The sequence below is a fragment of the Pipra filicauda genome, unplaced genomic scaffold, assembly GCF_003945595.2.
Source record: "Pipra filicauda isolate LSUMZ 115617 unplaced genomic scaffold, ASM394559v2 scaffold87_size3191425_pilon, whole genome shotgun sequence".
In the NCBI taxonomy this organism is placed as follows: domain Eukaryota; kingdom Metazoa; phylum Chordata; class Aves; order Passeriformes; family Pipridae; genus Pipra; species Pipra filicauda.
This window is the reverse complement of record NW_024105064.1, coordinates 2014490-2038101: the sequence shown is the minus strand read 5'-3', so window position 1 is coordinate 2038101 and position 23612 is coordinate 2014490. Positions and strand designations below refer to the sequence as shown.

Here is a 23612-nt window from a genome sequence, read left to right as displayed (position 1 = left end):
AAAATGCTTCTTTTTTCTGCAACCAGCAGAGTAACCAGCTGCATTCTCTTCACATTAGTCCTTCTGAGCTCTGCAAATCAATGGTAGAATCCACTTCTGAGCTCAGTAAGAAGTGGAAGTAGCTGAGGGCAGAGGGTTCTTGAGGAGAGAACTCTCAGGAGTTGGGCAGAGTGTGGCAAGAGATGCCTTCCTAGGCATGAAGTGCCTGGCTTGTCAAACGTTTCATGTGTGTGGTTTAAATTAAAAATCAAAAAAAAAAATCATCTGCAATGCAATCTGTGCTCTAATTTGAGGACACCATTTAGTGGTTTTAATTGTGTGACAGTATTTTGGTATTTTCAATACCCAGTAGTAGGTTAATGACTGTTCCTTGAAGAATGGAGTTTATATAACACAAGTCATTACATAAGAAGGCTGATTGTGGCCTGAGGAGCAGGAGGAAAACAAATATGCAAAAATGCAAAACCCAGCACCAGCAAACTCTGCTTTGACGGCCCTGAGAAGCCTAAAAAAATTAAATACCTGGGCTGTAGCAAGGTGAAGCTCACCTTGAGGAGGGCTGTGAGGACGGGGAGGTGAAGGCACTGCAGGGCACTCCAGCCATCAAGCCCTGTGCTACCACGCATTTCCCACGTGGTGGCCGGAATCGCTTCCCTTCATCCTGCTTCACAGGAAAAGGAGCAACAACCAAACAAGCAAAAAGTTACTGGCTGGCCACTTATTTTCTTTTAATTTCCCCAGAAGCTCCTATACGTGGCCTGAGCTGGACTGACCAACACCGCGGTGAAATAAAGCCGTGGAGAACCCGAAGCACAACCTCTTCCTTGGCCCTTCCATCTGGGGGTTGACAGACGGGACAAAGTTGTTGGTATTCGTGTCCCAAAAGCGAGGGGGGTCTCCTGTGTCTGCACCATCCCAGCTTTCCTCCAGGGAGGTGGGATGTGCTCAGTGTGCTCGGGGCAGGGCAGGGCACCCCCAGCCTTCCTCGGGTGCCCTTTTGGGCGCTTTCCCCGGGGCGGGGGGCGCGGGGCCGGGACCCCCCCCCAAAGGGCCGCTCTCCGTGCGGGCAGCAGCGGGCGGAGGGAGGTGCCGAGGGAAGGCGTGTGCGCGGCGGAGCCCGGGGCTCGCACCCACCGCACGGGCCGTGCCCGGACCCCCGGGCGGGCGAGGGGTCTCGGCGGGGCCCCGGCGCGGGATGCGGCCGGTCCCGCATCCACCCCCCCGGGAGGCGAGAGGGGCCGGGGCCGACCCCGGGCGGAGGAAGGGCGGGGTGAGGATGGCGTGTGGGACTCGAAACGCGGCCAAGCGCCGCTGCCGGGGCTCCGCGTGCGGCTGCGGGGCGGGGGGAGCCCCGCAGGGCCGGCCCGCAGAGCTGCCGCCGCCGCTCGCCATGAGCCGCTCCCGGAGCAGCGCCTCCCCACGTAGGTAAATGCCCGGGGTGGGGAGGGGGCGGCCGGCGCTGCCTGGGCGCATCTCCCCGCTGCATCCCGCATCCCTCCCCTGCATCCCGCATCCCTCCCCCCCGTGCGGGGCCGGCCGGCGGTGCGGAGCCACCCGCGCCCGGGAGGGGCTGGGCCGGGGGCTGCCGGCGCGGAGCGAGCGGCGGGGACACGCAGCCCCGAGCCGGGAGGGTTTGCGGGGGCTTATTTTTGGGGCGGGTGGGCGCGCTGATTTTGGGGTTTGGGGGTATATTTTATTTTCAATTCCATTTCGCAGCGCTCCGGAGCGGGGATGATTTTGGGGAGGGTCGGGGGAGAGGATGCAATGAGGCTCCCCCGGAGTGGGTGATTTTTTTGCAGCCTGCCTCCTCCTCCTCCTCCAGCCTCTCCCCCCCCCCGCACCCCGGGTTTGGCTGCCTCGCTTCCCAGTTGCTGCATGAAGGCTGTGCTTGTGGCGGCGGGTGCCCGCTCCCGGAACCGCGCACCCGCCGCGGCGGCCGCGGCCGGGGGAGAGCCCGGGGCCAACGAACGGGGGGAGCACCAATTTTTTTTTTTTTATTACTATTTATTTTTTTTTTTTTTTTTATTTCTTTTTTACCTGTCACGTTCGTCCTAGAAAAATAAAAATTAAAAAAAAGGGGGCAGGGGCGCGGGAGCCCGAGGCATCCCCGGCACGGGGGAGTGCGTGTGTGTGCGCGGGGGGCGCCCCGCCGCCCCGCCGCCCCCCGCCGCACCGCAGCGTGCGGGCAGCGAGCGCGATGCGCCCCGCGCTCGGCTCTGCGGAATAGCGCGGCCGCCGCTCGCCCTCCGCGGGCTTGGGGCGCACGGACCCGACCGCTGGCCATCCCCTATTGATGTCCATGAATGCAAACACCATGATTTTCATGATCCTGGGCGCCTCTATCGTTATGGTAAGAGATTTTGCTTATCTCCCTCCCCTCCATCATCCTCCCCCCCTCCCTTCCCCTTCCTTCCCCCCCACCCCCCGCACCGTCCCTCAGCCTGAGCACCTCCGTGTGTGTGTGCGTGTGTGTGCATGTGTGTGTGCCCCGGTAAACACCAAAGATTATTTTCTTTATGACTGCTTCAGTCTTTGGCAATCAAACTAGAGTCAATGTTTTATTCCATCATCCAGAGTTGACCAGATGCCTTGGTTGTGGGCTCTTACAGGCAATAGCTTGCTTGATGGACATGAATGCGTTGTTGGACAGATTTCACAATTACATCTTACCACATCTGAGAGGGGAAGACCGAGTTTGTCACTGCAACTGTGGAAGGTAAGTTCACCTGCAGAGGATCTTCCTCCCCCTGCCCCCCCAGCCCCTTCCCACCTTGTCTCACTGGGGAGGCACAGGGGAGGTGGTGGCCGGGGCGCTGCTGTCCGGGCCACCATCTTTGCATTCTGGCTGTGTCTCACCTTCCTCACCAGCTCCTGCATGAACACAGGGAGGGGGGGATTTGTTTTTTTCCTGAAGAAGAGTTTTCCGTGGGCTTGGAAGTCCGTTCTCCTTTGTGTGCGTGTTTGTGTAGGTGCACCCGCGAGCCCTGCCAAAGTGAGTAACTTCGATTGGAACGTTTGTCATTTTGCCTTTGTTGTCCCTGGGTTGTGATGGTCCTCAGCCTGTTTGTGCTCTGGGTCTTGCAGTCGTGTGGCTTAAATGAAATGGGGTTTGGAGAACAGAGAGGATCCGTGCCCAGGCCGGAGTGTGGCTGTGTAGGACAGTGTCACTTTGAGGCTTTGCAATCTCTGATCGGATTTGAATTCCCTGTGGCTTTTCCTTCTGAGAGTTGTGATGCTGCTGGACACAGCACCCCGAGGAGGCTGGGCTGTGGTTTTGTGGAGCGTTCTGTGAGCCAGGGGGACGCTGTGCCAGGAGTCATGCCTTTGCTGTGCACAAGTTTATGACTGGACAAATCCCTGGCTCTCCCCATGGCTGTTGGGAATGCTGAATTCTCCCAAACAACGTCGCTCTTACGTCGTGTGTAATCACTGAAGCGCTCAGCTCGGAGCTGGGATCCGGCTGCTCCCTGTGTTCGGGCCCGGGGGCTGAGTTTTGGGGAGATGAATTTTTCCCTTCCTTGTGGCACTCCTGGAGGCCTCGCTCCCCTCCTGTGCCTGGTTACTCACAGCCTGCAGGAGAGTTTCTTGTCTGTGGGGGAGTGAAGCAGCGTGAGGCTGTGCCAGCTAAAGGACATGCCAGGGGAGCCCTCCCTTGTCACATCCAACGTTTAAATTGAGCTTTACTCCTCTTTGAGCTGCCTCTGGAACCAGCTGCATCCTGTCTCCCAGGCGTCACATCCCTCTGGTGTCCCTGGTGTGGGAGCTGAGCTGGAGCTGGGATGTGCTTCGCTTAATGAAGAGAAGCTGCTTTGCCCTTCCACTTCTGCTTCAGGCACCGAAGGTGATCGGTACCTTTCTCCCCAGACTCCCGTGGCAGAACAGCAGGGAAAGGTACAGGCAGCACCTCCAGGGCCAAATTCAGCCGGACCCTGGATGATACAGTAACAGACCCTAAATATCTGGTGCTCCTTGGGCACCTCAGGCGTCTCCCTGTTAAGGTCAATTGGGAAGACTGGGGGCAAGAAACATCCACAGCGTCTTTGGCTTGTTTTTGGCAAGGATTAGCTTTCTCTTAGCTAATTTTTTTTGAGTCCTCTTGATGTTTTTTGCTAGTTTAGGTTTTTTCCTCCGCCTCTTCCATCGGTTTTTCTTTTTGCTCGTCACAACTTGGTTCAGTGGTGGTGAAAATTGGCTGCTGGCAACAGACTTTAATGTTGTCTGGAGGGGCTGAGGAGTGTCAGGTCTCACTGGTGGTTTGGCAGAGTGTCCTGCCCAAGCCTGAGAAGGTGGCAGGGGGACTCTAACTCTCTGTCTGCAGAGATGCTGTGGAGGCAGATAAATTAGCCATGGCACTCTCCCCAGACATCGTTAGGTCATTTCTTCGAAAGTGCCCAAAACAGCTTCCAAATCATCGAGCGTGGATCTGAGAGGAGACAACAAGCAAAGTTTACCAGTTGCCTCAGGTGCGTAGAAGCAGTGGCTCTTGCCAAGAGAGACATCACACCAGTCCCTGCTCCTGAACATTGGCTCCCACGTGCTCATGCCCTGATGTAGGAGAAGCACCCCTGAGCTGTGGGACCTTGTGTGGCCTCGTGCTCAGGTTTGGGGTGTGATCCCCTCTTGCTCCCTGTGACCTGCTGCCCCAGTGCCAATGTTTTGGGTCCTTTGATTTGAAGGCAGGTGGTGCTGGCTGTGCCTTGTCCTTGCTGTCAGCTCTGCAAGTGCTCTGGGCACAGGCCCTGGGCGCGGGGAGCCGTCAGCAGCTCTGCCTCGCACCAGGGCTGTGTCCTGGAGCGCGTTGTCAGCGCCAGTACCGGGGCTTGATGAAGAACTTAATTTGCCAATAACCAAAGGGAGTCCTTGGAGGAGGGAGCTGGCTGCAGTTCAGTGTGTTGCAGGGAGGAATGGGGAAAATAAGTAAATGTTGCAGAAATGGAAGGGAAGGAGGAATTGGAACAAATGAAGATTGATGTGCAGTGGGCTGAGCTGCTGCAATTAAGGTTTTCCCTCCTGCCCTGGCCTGGGTCGTGGTGTCAGTCAGACCAAATAACTCATTCAGAAATGCTTTCCTTCCACTCTCCTCCCCTGGTTGCACCCTTCCTTGGGGTGTCAGAGGGGACCCCTTCCCCAGGAATGGTCTGCCATGTCCCAGGGTGGACTGCAGACCTGGCACTGGGCATCCAGTGTACAGCAGGATGTACTCTCCAGGAGGAACTGGAATCTGCACTGAACTCCTGTCCCTGTGAGGGGCTGGGAGCTGTTCTGGGCTGGGGGTGGCTGTGGGCAGAGAGGGCTGGCTCTGTGTGTGTCCCACGTGCCAGGGGATGTGGGGCTCTGTGCTCTGCCAGGCTGCCATTGCAGCATCCACAGCCTGGATCCCCACTCCCCTGGCAGTGGGATGGGGCCTGGCTGTGTTTGCAGTTCCAGCTGAGGAGTCACTTGTTCCTGTCCACACTTTCTGCTCGCTGAGGAGGGGTGCTGGGACATGGTGTTGGTCTGTGATGGGAGGCTGGCAGGCAGCAACATGAGTTGTATCCAGGGGTGCCCCAGGCTCTGTCCATGTTTTGGGGGCTCTGGGGCCATTGTCTGCTCTGGCTGCCTCCTCAAAGAGCTCATGGAGGCTGTGCTGGGGTCTGTCCTCATGGGCAGTGATGTGCCTTTCCCTGGACTCTGTCCTCCTTTCCATGGGGCACTGACCAGGAAGAAGGTCCCAGGATAAGTGGAAGGAATGCTATATGGTTTTTTTCCATGTTCATGAGCACTCTGTGTTCACAGTGGCTGGAGAGTGTCATTAGGGTCAAAATATTTGCAGAAGAAAACCAGCCCCATCTTCAGGTGCTGCTGGAGGCTGAACACTTGGCACTGCTGGGGCTGATCCCAACCTTTGTCATGCCCATCCCCATGGAATCAGGACCACTGGGGCTGTTGGAGGCTGAAGCTGTTGCTCATCACTTTATGCCAGAAGCAGGGGAGCAATTTGATGGGGCAACAGTGACCTCACTGGGCCCTGGGAGGTGCTTTTTGGGTCTGTGATGTTGGATGGGAGCTGTGGCTGTTCTTTGTGGAGAACCAAGAGGGAGCTGGTGACACCTGTGCCGTGTGAAGTTTCAGTGACTGTTGGAGGCTGCAGGGACTGGAGCCCGAGGGTGTGGGGTGCTGGGGTAAAGCTGCCTGGGGCTGCACTTGCTGCCCTGCTCCCCTGCCCAGTGCACAGAAACGTGGCCGAGGCTGGCCCATGTTTGCAGTCTTTTGAGTGACAATGTCCACTGAGCCACTGTTTCCAGTTTGAGCGAGCCTGGGCTGGGCCGTGCCTTTGCCACGGGAGTGTTCCTGCTCTGATGGCTGGGATGGATGTTCCCATGGGCTGTGAGGGGTGGCAGATGTTCTCCTCGTGCGGGTGGGCTGTCACCACCGGGCTGGACCCGTGGGGCTGCTCCACCAAGAGCCACAGAGCCAAGGAGGGCAGGGCTGCCAACACCCCTGGGGCCAGCAGGGAGCATCCACAGCTGTTCACTGGGAAAACAGTCCTGCCAGTTGCTTGGGAAGGGAAGCTGGTGTAGGGATGGTGGTGCATGGAGCGAGGACGTCAGCAGAGAGAGACTGGGCTGGCCCTGGCACCTGCTGCTGGTGCTGAGCCTGCACAGCCAGGCAGGGTGTGACAGGGACTGTTCCTCTCCTAACATCTGCCTCCTGGCTGCGGGAGGGAGGGGTGACAGCCACATTTACACTCCTGCTGGCTCCTGTTGACGCCGTGCAGGAATGTGGCTGCTGGAGCAGATCCCTGGGGGAGTTGGCACTCTCTGTCCTCGGCATGTGGAGCATCCAGGCTGTCCAAATCACCGCGGTGGGTCCTCCTTGCAAAGCAGGCTCTGGCCCTACCCCCTTGGGATGTGGATGTTGCCAGGGCAGAGCGGGGCTGGGCAGGACTGCAGAGGTGTCCGAATTTCTCCGTCCCAGCCAGCAAAGGGTCCTCTCTGGAAGCAGAGAGCTGGCAGCAGATCAGGAGCTGGGTGATGTCATGCAAAGGAAAAACACCAAAGGGCGTCCGTGGAGGCAGAGTGAGCTGGAGGGAACAGATGACACCTGCATGGAGCAAAACAGCCTGGGGGGCTTGCAAGGCCCTTGTCTGGAAAGGACAGGGACCTCAGCAGCTCTGGCTTGTGTTCTCCTTGCCACTGACCTTCTGAGTGACCTTGGATGAGTCTTTCCCTCCCAGGCAAAGTGTCTCCCGTGAGCAGGGTTGGAAAGGAGCAGGAGGAGGGTCAGCCTTACCTGAGTGCCAACACCCTGCAGCAGAGCTGGGGGCCTGGCCAGCCTCGAGTCAGCTCTTCCTGTCCCGGGGATACTCCAGCCCTGCTCTCCCTGGGCCCTGATCCAGGAGGGAAAGGCTGTGCTGGACCTCTCCTGAGTGACTGATGTGCATGGAGACCCTGCCATGCAAAGGGCTGTTTCCCGGGAGATCAGCTGGATGCAGGGTGGAATGTGGGATGTGTGAGGAGGCTGCTGGCTGGGATGCTGGTGATCCCTGGTGATCCCAGGATCCCTGCCCTGACGCTGGGATCACTGGTGAGGGTGGCACTGCTGTCATGAGGAATATTCCTGCTCTGTTTCCTCCTTTTCCCAGCCACTCTGGAAAAGTCATCACACCTCTCTGCCCGCAGCCCCTCTGTGGATGTGCTGGGAGGCTGGGAATGCTCATTGCCTTGTGCTGGAGACTGTTGGGACTGCCCTGGGCTTCTGGGAGCTGTGACAATGTGCTGTGTCCCAGGGAGATGTGTCCAGCTGTGCAGTGGTACCACCACTGGTGTGCAGACTGGCCCTGCTGGGAATGGCTCTGAGAGGTGCTGGGCTGTTTGGAATGTTGAGGAATGGCTGCAAGGTCAGGCAGGGATGCAGAACAGGGCAGCACTGCCCCGTGCAGGGCATTCCTGGGGGGCTGGATAAGGCACATTCCCCAAATGCTGCTGCAGCTGGCGATGGGGAATGGGCTGGTCCAGCCAGGATGTGGCAGCTGCAGGATGAGCCCGGGGGATGTGACGTGTCTGACGGGCAGGGACAGACACCTGCCCAGGAGGGAGCCGAGCCGAGCCGGAGCATCCATCGGCACACGGCCACCCCCATCCCACGGGAGGGGGATGTGGGAACTGTGGAGGCACAGAGGGGCTCTCTGTGTTGTAAAACAAAGCAGTGGATTCTTCAGAGGCTCCTGTGCTGTGCTGTGGCTGCAGCAGCCGGAGCACACACAAGGTCACTGGAAGGGACAATAGCGCTCGGGGCAGCTCGGCACTGGAACCTCCAGCCACGGCTTGTCCTGAGGAGGAGAGGAGGTGTTCCCCCTTTGTCACACCCTGGCAGTGGGCACAGGGCTGCTACAGCTCGGGCACACACGTACAGACACACACTGTGCTCCCTTTGTCCGGCAGCTCCAGTTTGTCACCTGAGCCAGGTCCTGCCTGGCCGGGGATGAGCAGCAGATCCAGCCTCTCACTCGCTGCTCACCAGACCCTTCTGCTCCTGAAGTGTGTCTGGCCTGAAGTGCTGACATTTCTGTGCTTTCCTGTGGAAGCTCCAGCACATCCAGGGTGCACATCCAGCACATCCACAGCTCAGGATATTCCATGATTCCCTGAGGGTGGGCACGGCTGAACGTGCATGACGTGTGAGGGGAGGTGGCACGTGATTAACCCAGTCAAAATAATTTGCCCTGGATCTATTGGGACAACTGATACCGGCTGGAACTGCCAGGAACTGTCCCTCAGGTTAAGTGGGACATCTTTTTCTTGTAAATAAACGTGGACAGAACGTGGGTTTGGCTTTTGAGGACCACGTGTGACAGCTCTGTCACAGCAGAGGGGCTGTGGACCCCAGAGACCTCACTCCAGTGCCAGTCCTCTGACTGAGGGCTGAGGTGGTGCCACTCTGAGACAGCTTTTTGACTCTTCTCAAGGGCCTTTGGTTGGTGAGAAGGCACAGCCTTGGACCCCACAGTTCTGAAAACAAGGTTTGGCCAAAAGTGTTTGCTCTGAGGAGCCAGAACCTGGTCTCCAGCACTCTTGCCCTCCCTGGAAGTGCCCTGGCACGGAGCTGGGGGGGTTTCCTGAGCCCACAGAGGTGACACCTTCCCTCACTGCATCCCAGAGCCATCCGGGGCACGTTCTAGTTTCCAATCCCCTTGGCATGTGGTGGGGACCTGGACATTTGTGCACTATTAATAAGGTGCTGTGCTGGTGTGACAGTGTCTGAACCACTCCTGTGACATCCCCAAGGGCTTGAGTGGCAACAGGAACCTTGTGGGGGTCTGTCCCTGCTCTCCTCCCCATTCCAGGGGCACCACTCAATCCTGGTAAGGCAAGACAAAGGATGGAATTCCCTGCAGCCCAGCTCTGCCAACTGTTGCACCAACAGGAAAAATTCACTTTCCCTGAGCTTTGCTAAACCCTTTCCAGAAAACTCTGTGGAGTGGAAATGTGGCTCTGGGATCTCCTCTGTATGGAACTATCCTGGTAACTCAGGGTTCCCAAAAAAGCTGCTTTTCCAGGGAGCTTTAGTGACAGGAGGTTTTGTTTTTTTAAGGAAACTTGCACTTGGGATCCAGCTTTGATTTCTGATACTTGGGTAATTAAATTGCCAAATCCAGACAGGTCAAAGGTTTTACTCTCTGTCGAATTTTGCCTCCCATGAAGTAAAAGAGACTTCAGCTCTGAGCGTGGCCTCTGGAATCACGGGGTGTTGGGAACAGTGAGCACACGGAAAGGGAGCTGAGGAAGGAGAGCCAGGCCCTCCCAGCTGCCCCTGCCCAGCCCAGGGATGAGCACAGGGAGCGAGGAGAGCTGGAGGAGATCCCACTGCAGTGTGCAGAGTCAGCCTGCACCGAGCAGGGACAAGGCAGGGAGGAGGTGACTGTGTCCCTTCCCTCTGCCCAGCAAGGGAACAAGGGCTGTGCAGAGAGCAGGATGGGAGGAAAACCCCTTGGGAAGTGTGTGAGGAGAGGCCTGGATCCCGTGTTAGCACAGCTGGCTGTGCTGCACGTGTGTGACCTGTGTGTGTGTCACATCCCTCAGCACTGGGGGGTTTGGCAGAGGGAAGGGGGGGACTCCAGGACCTTCTTCTTCTGGTCCTGGGCTGAGACTGTCCATGAAAACCACTTCATGTGCGGGGAGAGGTCTGTGCTCACTTCCTGGGATCGGGTCAGTCCTGGATGTGCCTGGGAAGTTTTGCTTCTCTGAGCCTCAGAGATGCTTTTGGTCCCCCCGGGGTTGTGGCACTGTGGTGCAGAGGGGACACACACCAGGTCCTGCTGAGGAATTCCAGCCCTGGATCATCTTAAGGAGCCCAAGTTTTGGGAGGGGTTCGTGGATTCTGTACCTGTGTTGCAGGAAGCAAAAGGGAGTAAGTCAAGGACCTGCCAGGTGTCCCCATGTCATGGAACACGGGAGGGGGTGTGTGCAGAGATTTGGGAAGTGTGGAACATGGGAGGTGTGTGTGCAGGGATTTGGGAATTGTGGAACACAGGAGGTGTGTGTGCAGGGATTTGGGAAGTGTGGAATATGGCAGGTGTGTGAGGCTTCTCTTTCCCCCCCCTGCAAAGCTGGCTGTGTTCATGGGAACCCTCCCAGTCATGGCAAGAGCTCTTTTTTGAGGAGCCCTCCCTCCCACACCCTCCGCCCTTGGATTTTTCCCAAGCCAAATGAGGGAAAACCAAATGAGGGCTGCCCTTACCCCTGAGGTCTCTGTGAGCTGCCATCAGAGCTGGCCTGGAGGCATCTCCTTCTGTTGCATCCCAGTCCGGTCCCTCTGCTGGATGGAAACGGGGACTGGACACGGCTGGATGGGCTGGCTTCCCACTTCCCACCCCCGTGCCATGGCACCAGGCTGTGCCAGCCCTGCCAGCGCCGGTGCCTCTGGTGCAGGTGGCCCCCATTAAGTCGTCGCCGAGATTAGGGCTGTTTTCAGAAGGTTCCTTTGAGTGGAGGTTTGTTTGTGTAAATATTTGGACGTTTCTCAGGCGTGATTATCGAGCAACCTGCACCTCATGCATATTCAGAGGCCTCGGCGATTGCCTCCTCTCCTGCGAGTGGGAGCGGGGCCGGGGCCGTGGCTGGGGGAGGGCCGGGATGCTAAGGATGCTAAGGATGCTAGGGATACTGGGGATGCTAAGGATGCTAGGGATGCTAGGGATACTGGGAATGCTGGGGGTGCTGGGGATGCTGGGGATGCTGGTGGCAGCACAGGGAGAGCCCGTGCAGCTCTACCCCGAGCTGGGAGCACTGGTGATGCCCCCAGTGCCAGGACTGCGGCGGTGCCCGCAGTGCTGGAGGTGCCCTGGGCTCCCTGGAGCGGGGACAGCCCCTACCCTGCGGTGCCCAGCTCTGAGGGAGGCACAGGGAGGGGGCAGGAGGGCTGAGCACAGAGCCTGGGCGGCCCCAGGGCTCCTGGTTGCTCCCCAGGAAGGCTCAGGGCTGTGGAAAGCAGAGGCTCCAGAGCAGCTTGTTTTTCATCCCTGCTTCCCCCGTCATCTGGGATCCTCCCACCCCACAGGCTCAGCTCTCAGGGACCTGTCACTGCTGATCCCCTCCCATTCAGCCCCCACAGACCTGCCTGATTTTTCCTACTCTACAACTCCCTCACTCCATCCCTGCCATTTTCCTGCCTTTCCCAAGTTAACCAGGGTTTTCCAAGCAGTTCAGCTTCACCCCAACCTCGGTCTCCATCACCTCACTGCACAAATGAACCCAGTCACCCTTCTGGCATGAGGCACAGGGCCAGCCCCTCCAAACCCCTGAGAGGGATGGAAGCCTTGGAAAGCTCTGGAGTTGGGAGTGCTGCTCCTTTACCCCCAGAGGTGTTCAGGGCCCTGGGAGGGGAGTTGCCTACTGCTCCCATGCTGGGAGGGATTCTTCTATCTCCTACAGGCAGGAATTGCTGCCTGGTCCTCGAGGAACACCCCAAACCTCCTTGGTCATGCATCAAGAGAGCCTGAGGTGGTCTTGGATCTTGTCTGCAGGAGAGATTCCTTCCTCTGCTGTCAGAGGAGGAATTCAGGGATGCTTTCACGAGCCTCCTCCATGGCTATGAACACTCTCTGCTCTGATATGGGAGGCACAGAAGTCTCATTTCACTCTGGGACATGGAGCAGAACAGCTCACCCCTGGGGCTGTGCTGCAGAGCAGGGAGGGGACAGTTCTCCCTCCTGCCAGGGGACGAGTGGTGGTGGCCCTTGCAGGGCCACACAGCTGCTCCCAGCCCATATGTGCTCACAGGAACAAGGCATTAGTGGCCTCCGCCTCAAACACAGGCAGCTGTGACCTTTGTGTCCCCGGGGGTGGCTGCTCCGACCTCGTGTTCTGCTTAATATTTGATGAGGAAAACCTCGGGCGCGGGGAGCCGGTGTCGGGAGCGCCACACGAGCCCCTGACCCGGGGTCGGGTTTCTGGGCTTTCCCACCCTCCTCCCTGCCAGTTCCTCTGCTGACATCAGCACCGAGGGCCAGGACAGCACTTCAGCTCCCTGGGACGGTGGCAGGAGCTGGGAGGATGGTGTTAAACCCTCCATAACTGGGTGGACGAGGCGCTGACCCTTCTCCCTGTGCGTGTTCCCGCCGCAGGCATCATGTCCATTACGTTATCCCGTACGACGGGGACCAGTCGGTGGTGGATTCCTCGGAGAATTACTTTGTGACTGACAATGTAACCAAGCAGGAGATTGACCTGATGCTGGGACTTTTGCTGGGCTTTTGTATAAGCTGGTTTCTGGTGTGGATGGACGGGGTTCTCCACTACGCGGTGCGAGCCTGGAGAACCAGCCGACGGTATGGTAAGTGCAGCCCCACGGGCTCCTCCTCTGCCCTAAAATCCCCTTCCCCTGCCCCTGGAAGCTGGTGGAGAGGGAGGAGATCCACACTCCTGCCACGTTTATTCCACGTGGGTTTGGCACCACTCTGGCCAGATGTATCCCAGCCCTTTTTATCCCAGGAGTTGGGCTCGATGATCCCTCGTGGGTCCCTTCCAGCTCAGGAGATTCCATGATTGTCTGACAGAAGCAGGAATGTTGATGTGGGAATACTGAGGATCCCAGCCCCGAGGGCTGTGCTTTGGAAAGGGTAATGTCTGTGTGGGTGCAAAGGGGTGTGGGATGCAAAGGAAGGTCTTTCCCCGTGGGCAGGATGGTGTTGGGGGTTCTGTGGCTGCTCATTTGGGCAGAATGTTTTCAGGTCAGACCAAACTTCAAAAAGCTGGATATTAAAAAAAAAAAAAAAAAAAAAAAAAAAATTAGAAAAAAATCTGGATTTTTCCAACTTAAAACCAGGGTTATGCTGTTGGAGAGCAGCCTTGTGTGGCTGTACAAACCTGTGACATTGTGATGACAGTGACAGACATCTGTGCTGTGTCACCCGAGGTTTCCCAACCTCACTGCTGTCCAGACGTGTCCAGATGTGGTGACATCAGCCCCACAGGGAAAAGTGTGGGGCAGACTAGTTAGTCTTTGGACCAGTAAGCTCAGCATCCTGAATTAACACCCTCAGAAGGACAAACAGACGCTCCTTCCCCTCTCCAGTTTGCTCCCTCAGCACGGACACCCCATGGACTTTAATCTTTGGAAGGGAAAAAAAAAAAGACAGGAAAACTATTAATCCAGGGAATGGCTTGAAATTCCCTCACACTGTACCCATAAATCTCAGTGTCTCCAGCTCTGACTGATGGTGTCTGTGAAATTACAACTCAGAGGAAAAGGAGAGCGAGCAAGAGAAAGATTTATCTGCAAAATTCTAATTAGGGAAGTGGACTATCTCTCTCTGAAAACTCAGATAAAAATGATATTAATTTCCCATTAGTCTTCCCAAATCCTGTGTGAGCAGGCTCTGAGTCAGGACTCCCTCCAGGCTGTGGTGCTGCTGTTTCCCAGAGCAGAAGGATAACTGGTTTGCAGCGGGATCTCAGGTGCTGAGCCAGCATTGGGGGCCCTGACCCCCCTGCTTTCCATCTCAGCACCTTTGCTGTGACCTCCTCGGGGCCCATGAGGTCAGGGCTGGCAAAGGGATGTTGTGGTGAGCAGGGGAATGTTGTTCTCCAGAGCTGGAGCTGTGAGCTGCAGTTGTGTTATCACCATCTAACCCACCCCTCGTGAGTGGAGACCGCAGAGGGTTTTATTTTTAGTAATTAATTTAGTATTTAAGCTAATTGATCTCTTTTGTTTCGTTTTTTTTTCTTCCTCCCTGTCTATGCCTATTCTAAGCCTTTAAGAAGGGTTTGGCCAATGGTGCAATGTTCTTTTAGGTATTTCCTATTCATTCAAATCATCTGTGCAAATTAGCCATTTTAAAGGCAATAAGCAGAAAGGAATCCTATTTCTTTGTGGAACAAAGCTGAAATTTTCTTCTGAAGAGAGAAATGGTGCCTGTGAGTGCGACACAGGGGTAGGGTAATACAAATTCTGTGCTGGTACAGGACGAGGAGCCCTCCCTGAAAAACATGAGCACCACTTAGCAGTGACTCAATGTCACATTGGGGCCTGATCAGCTTAAATCGTGGTCTGTTAGAATAACCTATAGCTCCTTCCTGATGGGAGGGATTGCCCAAAATAGCAAACATTCTATGGAAGCTCAGACATCAGGCTGTAGCTGGTCAGAGCAGTCACAGCCACCTCATGGCAGCTGCAATCAGGGGCTCAGGCTCCTTTGGGATGGAAAAGACCCCTGAGATCATCGAGTCCAACCCTTTCCCAGCACGGTTGTTTAACTTCACACAGTCTGTCGTTCTCTGGGACTTCCCAGCTGCCCTTTGTGGGATTTTTGGGGGGAATCATCCCGAACTCTGGTGGAACAGGACGGCAGGGGGAGGTTTGGGGGCTCAGAGCTGAACCACTGGGGGACAAAATGACACCGTCCAGGCTGCACGAGCTGAGGGGCAGAGAGTGACCCAGTGCTGTCACATCCACCTCGCCCCTGTTCCGTCCCGAAGGGAGGAACTCAGGGGTGGGACAGCACAGCTCCCACCATTCCCGTCACACCTCACCTTCCTTCTCCCTTCTGCTCTTCCAGACAACTCCTGGTCTTGGATTCCCAAATTTTGTAACTTGAAGGAGTTCAGGAAACGTCACCACAGGCAGTACGAGGAGGCGACCGGGAACATGGTGCACATCAAACAGAAGCTGTACCACAACGGGCACCCCAGCCCGCGGCACCTCTGAGGAAACCTCCCCCCCCTCTGGAGACTGCAGGGAGCTTTTAAAAAAACAAACAAACAAACAAACAAACAAACAAAAAAAAAAGGACTTTGCTCTTCTTCCAGCCGGACCAGCTTCTGGTTTGCTCCTCCGTGGAAGCCCAGCCGAGGACACGATTTTACTGATCCATAGCCCGGGACGAGCCACGATGCACAACTAAAGCCAGTCCTGGATGCCACGCAGCCAAGACATTGCACTGTGTTCCACGTTTTATTGTCAGACTCGTGTATATATGTAAAAAAAAAAAAAAAAAAAAAAAAAAAAAAAAAAAAGCAGACCAACTAAAACAAACAAACAACACAAAAAAAAAAAAAAAGAGAGAGAGAGAGAAAGAGAGAAAAGAGATTTGCATTATACTTTCAAGCCCCCACCCCCCTTGAATTTTCCCCGGCATTCCCAGCTGTCCTGCACATCCAGCTGCCCCGAGGGGAATGTTGGCCGAGGGGATGGAGGTGGGACAGCACGAAGAAGATGCAGAGTGTCTCATCCAAGAGCTCAAGTCCCCCGTTTCTTTGGTCCTTTGGCTTGGTTTTGCTCTGCCCTGTCCCTTCTGTTGCTAAAATGGCTTTGGCTGGTCACAGGTTTGGATGGGCACTGCTGCCAGCGGGTTGGGAAGGCACAGTGTCCCTTTTTGCTTTGGTTCATGTTTTGGGGAGTCGCTGTGGAGGGAAGGAAATCCTGGGAATGTGTAAGTGGTTTGTTGTTTGAGTTGCTGTATACACTGAAACCTGCCTTAAGCAATCCAGGGAATTTTTGTGCCAGGGGAACGGCCCCGTGAGGTGCCAGCCCGTGGGGCAGGGCTGGCCCTGCCTGGGTCACCCCTCTGGTGGGATCTTGGTGATGTCAGAGCTGTTGTTCTTCACTAGAGCTGGAGGGGAGGGAGGGAGGGAGGAGTGGATGGTGTTGGATCTGACTTTGCACCCCAATCATACCCCTCTGCTCATAAACACCCCCCACCCCTTCCCTGGGAGCAAAGGAGCTGCTCTCCCCCTCTTTTGGAGGGAGAGCCCAGGGCCCTGGTTAAACCACCCCAAAACCACTGGCAGTGCAGTGAGAGGGTCCTGTGAACAGTCTCACTCCCCCTGCACATGAACAAACACCTATTTCTCGTGCTCCTGCCCTGAGCTGAAACAGCAGCAGGTCCTGGCTTGGCTTGAGGGACACAGAGATGTGGAACCTGAAGCCAAACTCCTCTACAGAGCCAAATGTCCCAAATGTCCCACGTTCACATGGTTGAATCAAAGCATGAGGATGCTCTGATGTGGTTTTGTCTTTGCTTCCCCCAGTCACATCTCAGATGTGGGTTTTAAGGTCTGAGTGTGACCGAGGGTCTGAAACCAACCTCCACACCCAGAGACCTCCCTCACCTGCAGGCAGAGGTGCCTGAAGGAGCTGATACAGCCCCTGTGTGGTGGTGTCTGACCCCTGCAGTGGGTCCTGTTCTGCTGGTGGGGAGAGAGAGAATTGGCTGAGAGGAATAAAGGAGGGAGATGCCCCAAGAAGTTAAGGTGGTGGCCCCGAAATCACATCTCCTTCATTCACCATTTTGTATTGAGTGGGTTTGTGCTCAGATGGGGAAAACACCCAGGACAAAAGAAGATGAATGTTGGCAGAAACTGCTGGTTTATTCCATGGATTCCCTGACACTGGCAGTGGCCTCCTGTTGTTTGATGGCAATATCTGTGGAGGGAGAAGGACACCATCACTCCAGCTCTTTCCTCCCTGCTTCAGCTTCTCTGTCTTGGGGTTTGTTTTTTTTTAATTTGTTATGCCCAGGGTCAGATCAGTTAATTACAAGCCCCAAGAGCCAAACATTCCCATTTCTCTGCCATTCCTACCTTTGCTATTCCCTAGGGCCTCTTGTCTTGGAGCCCCAGTTTCTGTCTGGGCCTAAAGAATTGCCTGGTCCGTACTCATGTCTGTTTGACTGTCTGTCATTCCGGGTTCCCTGTGGCTGGAATGTCTGCAGCCACCTGTTGGGATCTAAGGAATGACTTTTTCCTGGAGCAGCTCCTTTCCAAGACACAGAGCTTTGCACCCTCCTTGTGCCATGGCACACACTGAAGTGGCAGGGAAGAGCAGGTCCTGTGTTATCAACATGCCTTTAGGTGGGACAACATTTTGTAGGGGAGAAAATTCCATCATGGTAAGGAGAATACCTCTGGAACTAGTTATGGGGGGGAAAAAAGCACTTTAAATAATCTTTCCACTTGGAGCCTCTCAAGAGAGAGACTTAAGGCAGTGACTTAGACTGAATATAAAGCCTGGTTCTGCCCTGCTCTAGCAGCTGACCTTGGTTGAAACATCATTAAATATGGGACAGCTGGAAATAGTGAAGTGATGGCTCTCACTCATTAAGTCTGATCTGTCTGATCCACAGCAAAATTTCAGAAGAGCCTGAGGCTCTGGAAGAAGGAGGAAAAAAAATCCCACACAATACATAATCCCATTATTTAAGAACAGAATTTTTTTTTTTATTTGGGCCTGTAGCTCTCACCTCATGAGCCTCTCTCTTGTTCACACAGTCAAAAAAAAAATAAATCAAAGATAATCTCAGTGCAATTAAATTTACTGGGAGTTATTTACTGGTCTTAAATGCACAGAAACCAGACATGTCCCAGCACAAACTAAACAAGCTTACAAGATCTTTGATTTTCATCCTTAATAAACATGGAGTAAAATTCCTTCCCATGCAGGGAGGGAATTCTACTCCTGACCCACAAGACCTGCTGCATCTTCTGTGCAGGGGTGGTTTCAAACAGCTGAGCAGCTCCTGGTGTGAGGTGGGTTTTCCTCTGAGTCCTGGAAGCTGCTGTAGATTCCAGCCTGTGGAGCAGAGATGGGAATGTGCCTCTTTTGGGGCTGGATAACCTCCCATGGAATCCATCCTATGGAGCAGAGATGGGAATGTGCCTGTTGTGGGGCTGGATAACCTCCCATGGAATCCATCCTATGGAGCAGAGATGGGAATGTGCCTGTTGTGGGGCTGGATAAGGTCCCTCACAGATCAGGCTGCAGCAGTGAGAACCCCCCTGCACAGGAACAGCTCAGTCCCACGGGATATTTAATGGCCAAAAAAAAGATAGACAAGGGCTGTTCCCCACAGCCACGTGTCTGCCATGTCCCCTCTCCGTGACAAAGCCCCCAGAGAAGCAGAAGGTGAGGGAGGTTTTTGGGTATCGCGGAACCCCGGCACCGTCACTGCCCTGCAGCCCCTGCTCTCCCTGCCTGCCACCATCACTGCTGTCCCTGTGCCACCCTCTCAGCTGATCCTGCTCCAGTGGGAGTCTTCCCAGCCCTGTCTGACGTGTGCTCTCTTGTCCCTCTGTCCCCGTGAGGTCGCTGCTCTTGCTGTCAGCTCAGTTGTCCGTGGTCCTGCTGTTCCTCTGTGCATGTGTCTGTTTTGCTTCTCTCTGCTGTGGGGGTGTTTTCTCCTCGTTTAATTGTCCCAGATGTACTAGTGTTGACTTGTTTGTTGTTCTCTTGCCTCTGATCCAGTCTTCACACACACACACAGAGTAACAAACCAAAAAACCAACCACAGATGGAAATAACAACAACAAAAACACCCAAACCCAGCGACAACCCCAGGCAAAAAGGGTTCGGTTGGGAGCAAGTGACTTCAGCATCAGGGAGCTGACAAAACAAGGGCAGGAAGGGAGAAAAGGGGGTGCAGAGCTGGCAGCTGTGCCTGTGGTGGCAGCTCTGTGGGACACGGGAATGGGATCTGCAGGACAGGGGAGTGGGAAGTGTGGGCCACTCTCAGCACTCGCCCGCCAGATGCTTCGAGGGAGGCTCTGATGGTGGTGGTGGTGGTGGGGTTTGTGGGCTATTTTTAGAGTAGAGGTAGAGCTTAAAACTGTGCATGTCGATCCTCCAGAGCTGGGATTGGCACTGGGAATGTTCTCCTGCGTTTTTGGTGTGAGGAGCCCAGATCTGACTGCCTGCACACCCCATGGGTGTGTGCCGGGGGTTGGGAGCTGCTGCAAAGGGGAGGAGTGGGAAGACAGGTGGAGAAAAGCAGGGGATTGAGAAATCCATTGCATCAACCAGTAGCTCCTTTTTAAAATCAAATCCTGTCCTCAGTACCAGCACTGCTGAATAAACCCCTTTTGCCCATAAAAACAACAAGAAGGACCCTTCCTCTTTGAGGAACAGTTTGGGAAGGCGTCTCCTGTGATTCCATCCATCCATCCATCCATCCATCTGTCCACTGTGCCCTCTTACTGCTCAGCCAGCCCTTGAGCCAGCCAGGGACACATCAACTGGCCCATCCTGGCTGAAGTACCTGGCAGCACTTGATCCATAATCAGTCAAAGACCAGGAGGGAGCCTGGAACGTGTGTCCCAGGCACTGACAGCAGGGTGGGGTGGTTTTAGTTACTCTCACTGCTATTCTACCTCATTTTCTGGTTGTGCTCAGCTGGGAGAAGAGAATCCCTGATCAAAAGGGGTATTAAACACAGCCACTAAGGTGATTAAGGGACTGGAGCATCCCTTCTGTGAGGGAAGGCTGGGAAAGCTGGGGCTGTTCAGCCTGGGGAAGAGAAGGTACATAAATACCTGGAGGGAGGGTGCAAAGAAGGCAGAGCCAGGCTTTTTAACTGGTGCACCAGAGGCAGAGGGCAAAAAGGAAACATGAGGGGATCTACTTGAACATCATGAATCTCTTTTTTTACTGGGAGGGTGGCTGAGCACTGGGACAAGTTGCCAGAGAAGATGTGGAGTCTCTGTCCTTGGAGACAGTCAAAAGCCAGCTGGAGGTGGTTCTCAGGCAGCCTGCTCTGGGGGGCTGTGCTTGAGCAGGAGAATTGGACTAAATGAATTCCAGAGGTCCCTTCCAGACCAAACCATTCCGTGAAAAAAAAAAAAGCCATGCAAGAGGTGCCAGGTGAGCTGGGGCTGAAGAGACCCAGAGCTGGTGGTTGAAGCCCACAGCAGGCAGTGCAGACACAAACACCAACAGCCTTTGCTTACCTTGGATAAGGTCTAGGTGAGCCCAGGCAGGAGAAAGCCCTGACCCAAGGTCATTCCCCAGCTTGGGAGAAAGCACATGGTGAAAAGAGAGGGGGATGTTCACCTTCCAGAGTGCCCTGCAGGAGGTGGAGGTTGGCAGGGGATCAGTGGCACAGGGAGCTCAGTCTCATTCCAGATCTCACCCCAGCAGCATTTAATATTCAGTGTGGCAGTGATGGAGGGTGTGGGTGATGAAGTTCTCTTCTGGATTCGGGAGGCTTTGAAGGCACAAACGGCCAACAGAAAATCCCAGAGCACCTCTGGCTGGGAAAGAACAGAAGTACTTCCATCACTAGAGCGTGTGGTACAAGCAGACACTCGGATCAATCGTTTTCCACCCTGGATATGTTGGTGGGACAGATCTGTGCTTCAGTGAGAGGCAACAGGATGTAGGGCAGGGAATAGACAGGGCAGGGATGTAGGATTGCTGGTTCTATCCTAGGATGGAGTGAAGATGAGGTGTTCTCTCAGCCCAGCTCACTGGGGTGCCCAGGAGAATGTGAAGCAGCAAGTGAATTTAGTGAAAAAAATTTTAAAAAGCCAAGTCTACGATCTTTCTGCAGGGGGCTTTTGGGGCAAAGAAGGAAGCAGAGGAGTGGGAAAGCGTGGCAGGTGTAAGGAGGAGCTGGGCTGCCAGTCTGCTGGATCCTGGTGGGCCCCCAGGATCCTGCTCCGGGATGTGTGTCCGTGCGTGTCCGTGCGCTCACCGCCGTGTGTCCTCACGTGTTCACTGCATGAGCCTGTTCCTCCTCTAGTGCCTCCCTCCCATTTGCACTCATTTCTTTTCCAAAGGGGTTGCCAGTTTGAGTCCCCACTCAGAGCTGAGCCCTGGGGTTCCCAGGAGGGGTGACCCCAGGGTGGCTCAGCCCCCAGCTCACACCGACCAAGGCAGGGGAAGCCCTTGCAGGGCAGAGCACTCAGCCCAGGCAGATTTTTTCCACTGGTGCTCTGCACTGAGAACACGAGAACGAAGCTTGGAGTGCTGTTTTCCCTGATTGTTAATCCTTCTTTTCTTTATTTCTGCACCCAAACCAGTTTTGCATGCACCAGGCAGGGAGAGGCACAGCACACGTCGAGACTAAGAGAGAGAGATTATACTCTGCTCCGAGTCTGATCACAGAATAATCTCTACTGTGGTTGAAAAGCAATAATGGCTAATTTTTTAAATTCAATATACTTGCACAGGCAGATGTCACCCAAGGGTTTGTGCTCTCCAGTGGCTGTGCTGGAGGGGTGACAACCTGTGCTGAGGGAGCAGCTGAAGGCGCAGAGAGAGCTTGGGGTGGGGGAGGCAATAGAAAAAGCACACTGTGATTTTATTTGGGTCAACGAGTGAGTGTATTTCAGCCATTCCTTCCCTTTCAATAAGATGTTTGTATATAACCAGTTCAGCTCCTGGAACTAAGCCCCTCCTTTGCTGTTTGTCAGTAAAATAGTTTTTTGCATGTTTTGCATCTGAGTGTTTCTTCCAACCCTTTGAACCCCACGGTACCCCCGGGGCAGGGGCTGGGGCACTGCAGAGCAGCAGCTTTGGGCAGGGGCTTGAGAGAGGAGGAGGAGAAGGCACAAACAAGGCTGGAAAGGTGAGGGAAAACCTGTCCTGATCTCTGAAGAAGGGCTGTGTGATTTCCCCCAGGTTATGTGACATCACAGGACGCTGTCCCAGATTTTCACCTGCTTGTCTCCTGCTCACCGGGATCACAGGGAAGCTCCAAGGTCCAGAACTGATTTTAAAGGAAGAGAAATATTTTACTGTTAAATTCTGGGTGCAAGTTACCTCCAGAGAGCAGCCTGGGCCTCTCGTGTTGCCTGCACAGGCAAGAAAGGCAGGAAAAGCGCAGGGAACTCAGGGCTTTGGCAGGGAGAAGGAAAAGTGGGAACATTTCCCATTCTAGCAGTACCAAAATCTGCCACCATGACCCAGCCCTTTAGCATCCTTTCAGTCTGCTCCTTGCTGGAACAGAACCACACACACACAAAACAGAGCAGGTCTGACCCTGAGTGGGACCCCAGTCCTTCTGCACAAAGATTCTGCTGCACGAGTTGTTCTCCAAGTCTGGGCACATCTCAGGCTCGGTGCAGACTCCACGTGAGGGCAGAGCAGTAAATAAAGCCCAACACCCAAGACAAGGGATTATAAAAGACTCTGAGTGTTTCTTTTCCATTCCAGACACAGACACAGGTTGGCAGAGAAAAGCTTCCTGGGGAGACTCCCACCTCCCCGAGTCCCACAGCGCGCGCACCCTTGTGCTTCCACAGTGGGACTTTGCTCCCAGTGTATCACATCCAGAAGTAAATACTTCAATGGATGGCAACTGGGAGGAGACAGAGATGACCAGGCTGTAAATCTGCCTCCCAGCTGCAGTGCTGGAGCACAGGGAGCACGTTTGAGCTGGCACAGGCCAAGCTGGGGAGTGATGGATTGCCTGCTAATCCATCTGCTCTGAGATTTGCTCTCCAACACAAAATACCATTTTAATAAAGTGCTGTTGGCTCGTAACTCACTCAGTGTCACAAGAGAAGCTCACCTCAGCCTGAGGTTGCCATTCTCTGTCCCTGCAGGGAGTGTCACATAGCTGGGTGCCACCTCCACAGGGACAGCAGTCACCCTGGGGCTGACTGGCCTGTGAGACTGCCAGAGGTGACAGGGTCCTGCCTTGGAATCTTGGATGAGGCAGGAGTTCCCTCTCCTGTCCCACTCCACAGGAGCAGCAGCAGCAGTGACAGCACCTGGCCCAGGTGTTCAGTGGGCAGCAGAGCTGGGCACACCAGTGACCTGCCTGGTTCTGCCCCTGGGCTCACCAGCTCCTGCCAGAGTGAGTGCCTGGGAGCTCAGCCACAACCACCAGTGAAGAGGCTGCTGTCAGTTCCTGTGTGAGGAGAACAGCTCAGCAAGGTACTCAAGGGCGCAGATTTGGGTCATGTTTGCACCATGTAGTTACAGAAAGGGCCTCGGAGCAGAGCACAGGGTTCAAATCCAGTTCAAACTCCGAAAAAAAAATCAGGAGATTTTCTGACCTGTCTCTTATATGCACACAAGCAGAATGAATGTCAGCTCATCAACACAGGCTCGTGTTCAGGACTTGACAACGGCACAGTTCTCAGCTGCTCCAGAAATGCAGCAGAAGACTCCTGTTGCAAAGGCAGCTCGAGCAGTGGGAGTAAACAAGCCTCTTTCATCCCTGGAGACTGTGCTGGACACCTTCGTGCCAGAGAGACCCCCTGAGCCCTGCCTGCTCACCTCCTGAAGAGAAAGGGGAGTTACCTGGGGGAAAAATACCCAGGGCTGCTCTCAGACAACCTGTGTTGGCTCCGAGTTAACCAGGTGAGTTCACACCAAATCCACCTCTCTAACACAAACTCTGCTCTGAGTCT

General features: G+C 54.9%; 1 protein-coding gene across 5 annotated transcripts; it reads left to right on the top strand.

The window, feature by feature from the left end:
• Positions 1–1141: 1141 nt before the first annotated feature.
• TMEM240 (transmembrane protein 240) lies at positions 1142–15464 on the top strand. Of its 5 annotated transcripts, none has more exons than XM_039390868.1 (4): positions 1142–1421; positions 2610–2716; positions 12605–12813; positions 15038–15464. In XM_039390868.1, the coding sequence occupies exons 2-4, from the start codon at positions 2625–2627 to the stop codon at positions 15184–15186; spliced, it is 450 nt and encodes a 149-aa protein (XP_039246802.1). In that variant the 5' UTR covers positions 1142–1421; positions 2610–2624; the 3' UTR covers positions 15187–15464. The 5 variants fall into 5 exon arrangements, with proteins under 5 accessions (XP_039246802.1, XP_027584624.1, XP_027584623.1 ...); XM_027728823.2 differs by having other exon boundaries at positions 1142–1425; XM_027728822.2 differs by lacking the exon at positions 1142–1421 and adding an exon at positions 2062–2350.
• Positions 15465–23612: the final 8148 nt, after the last annotated feature.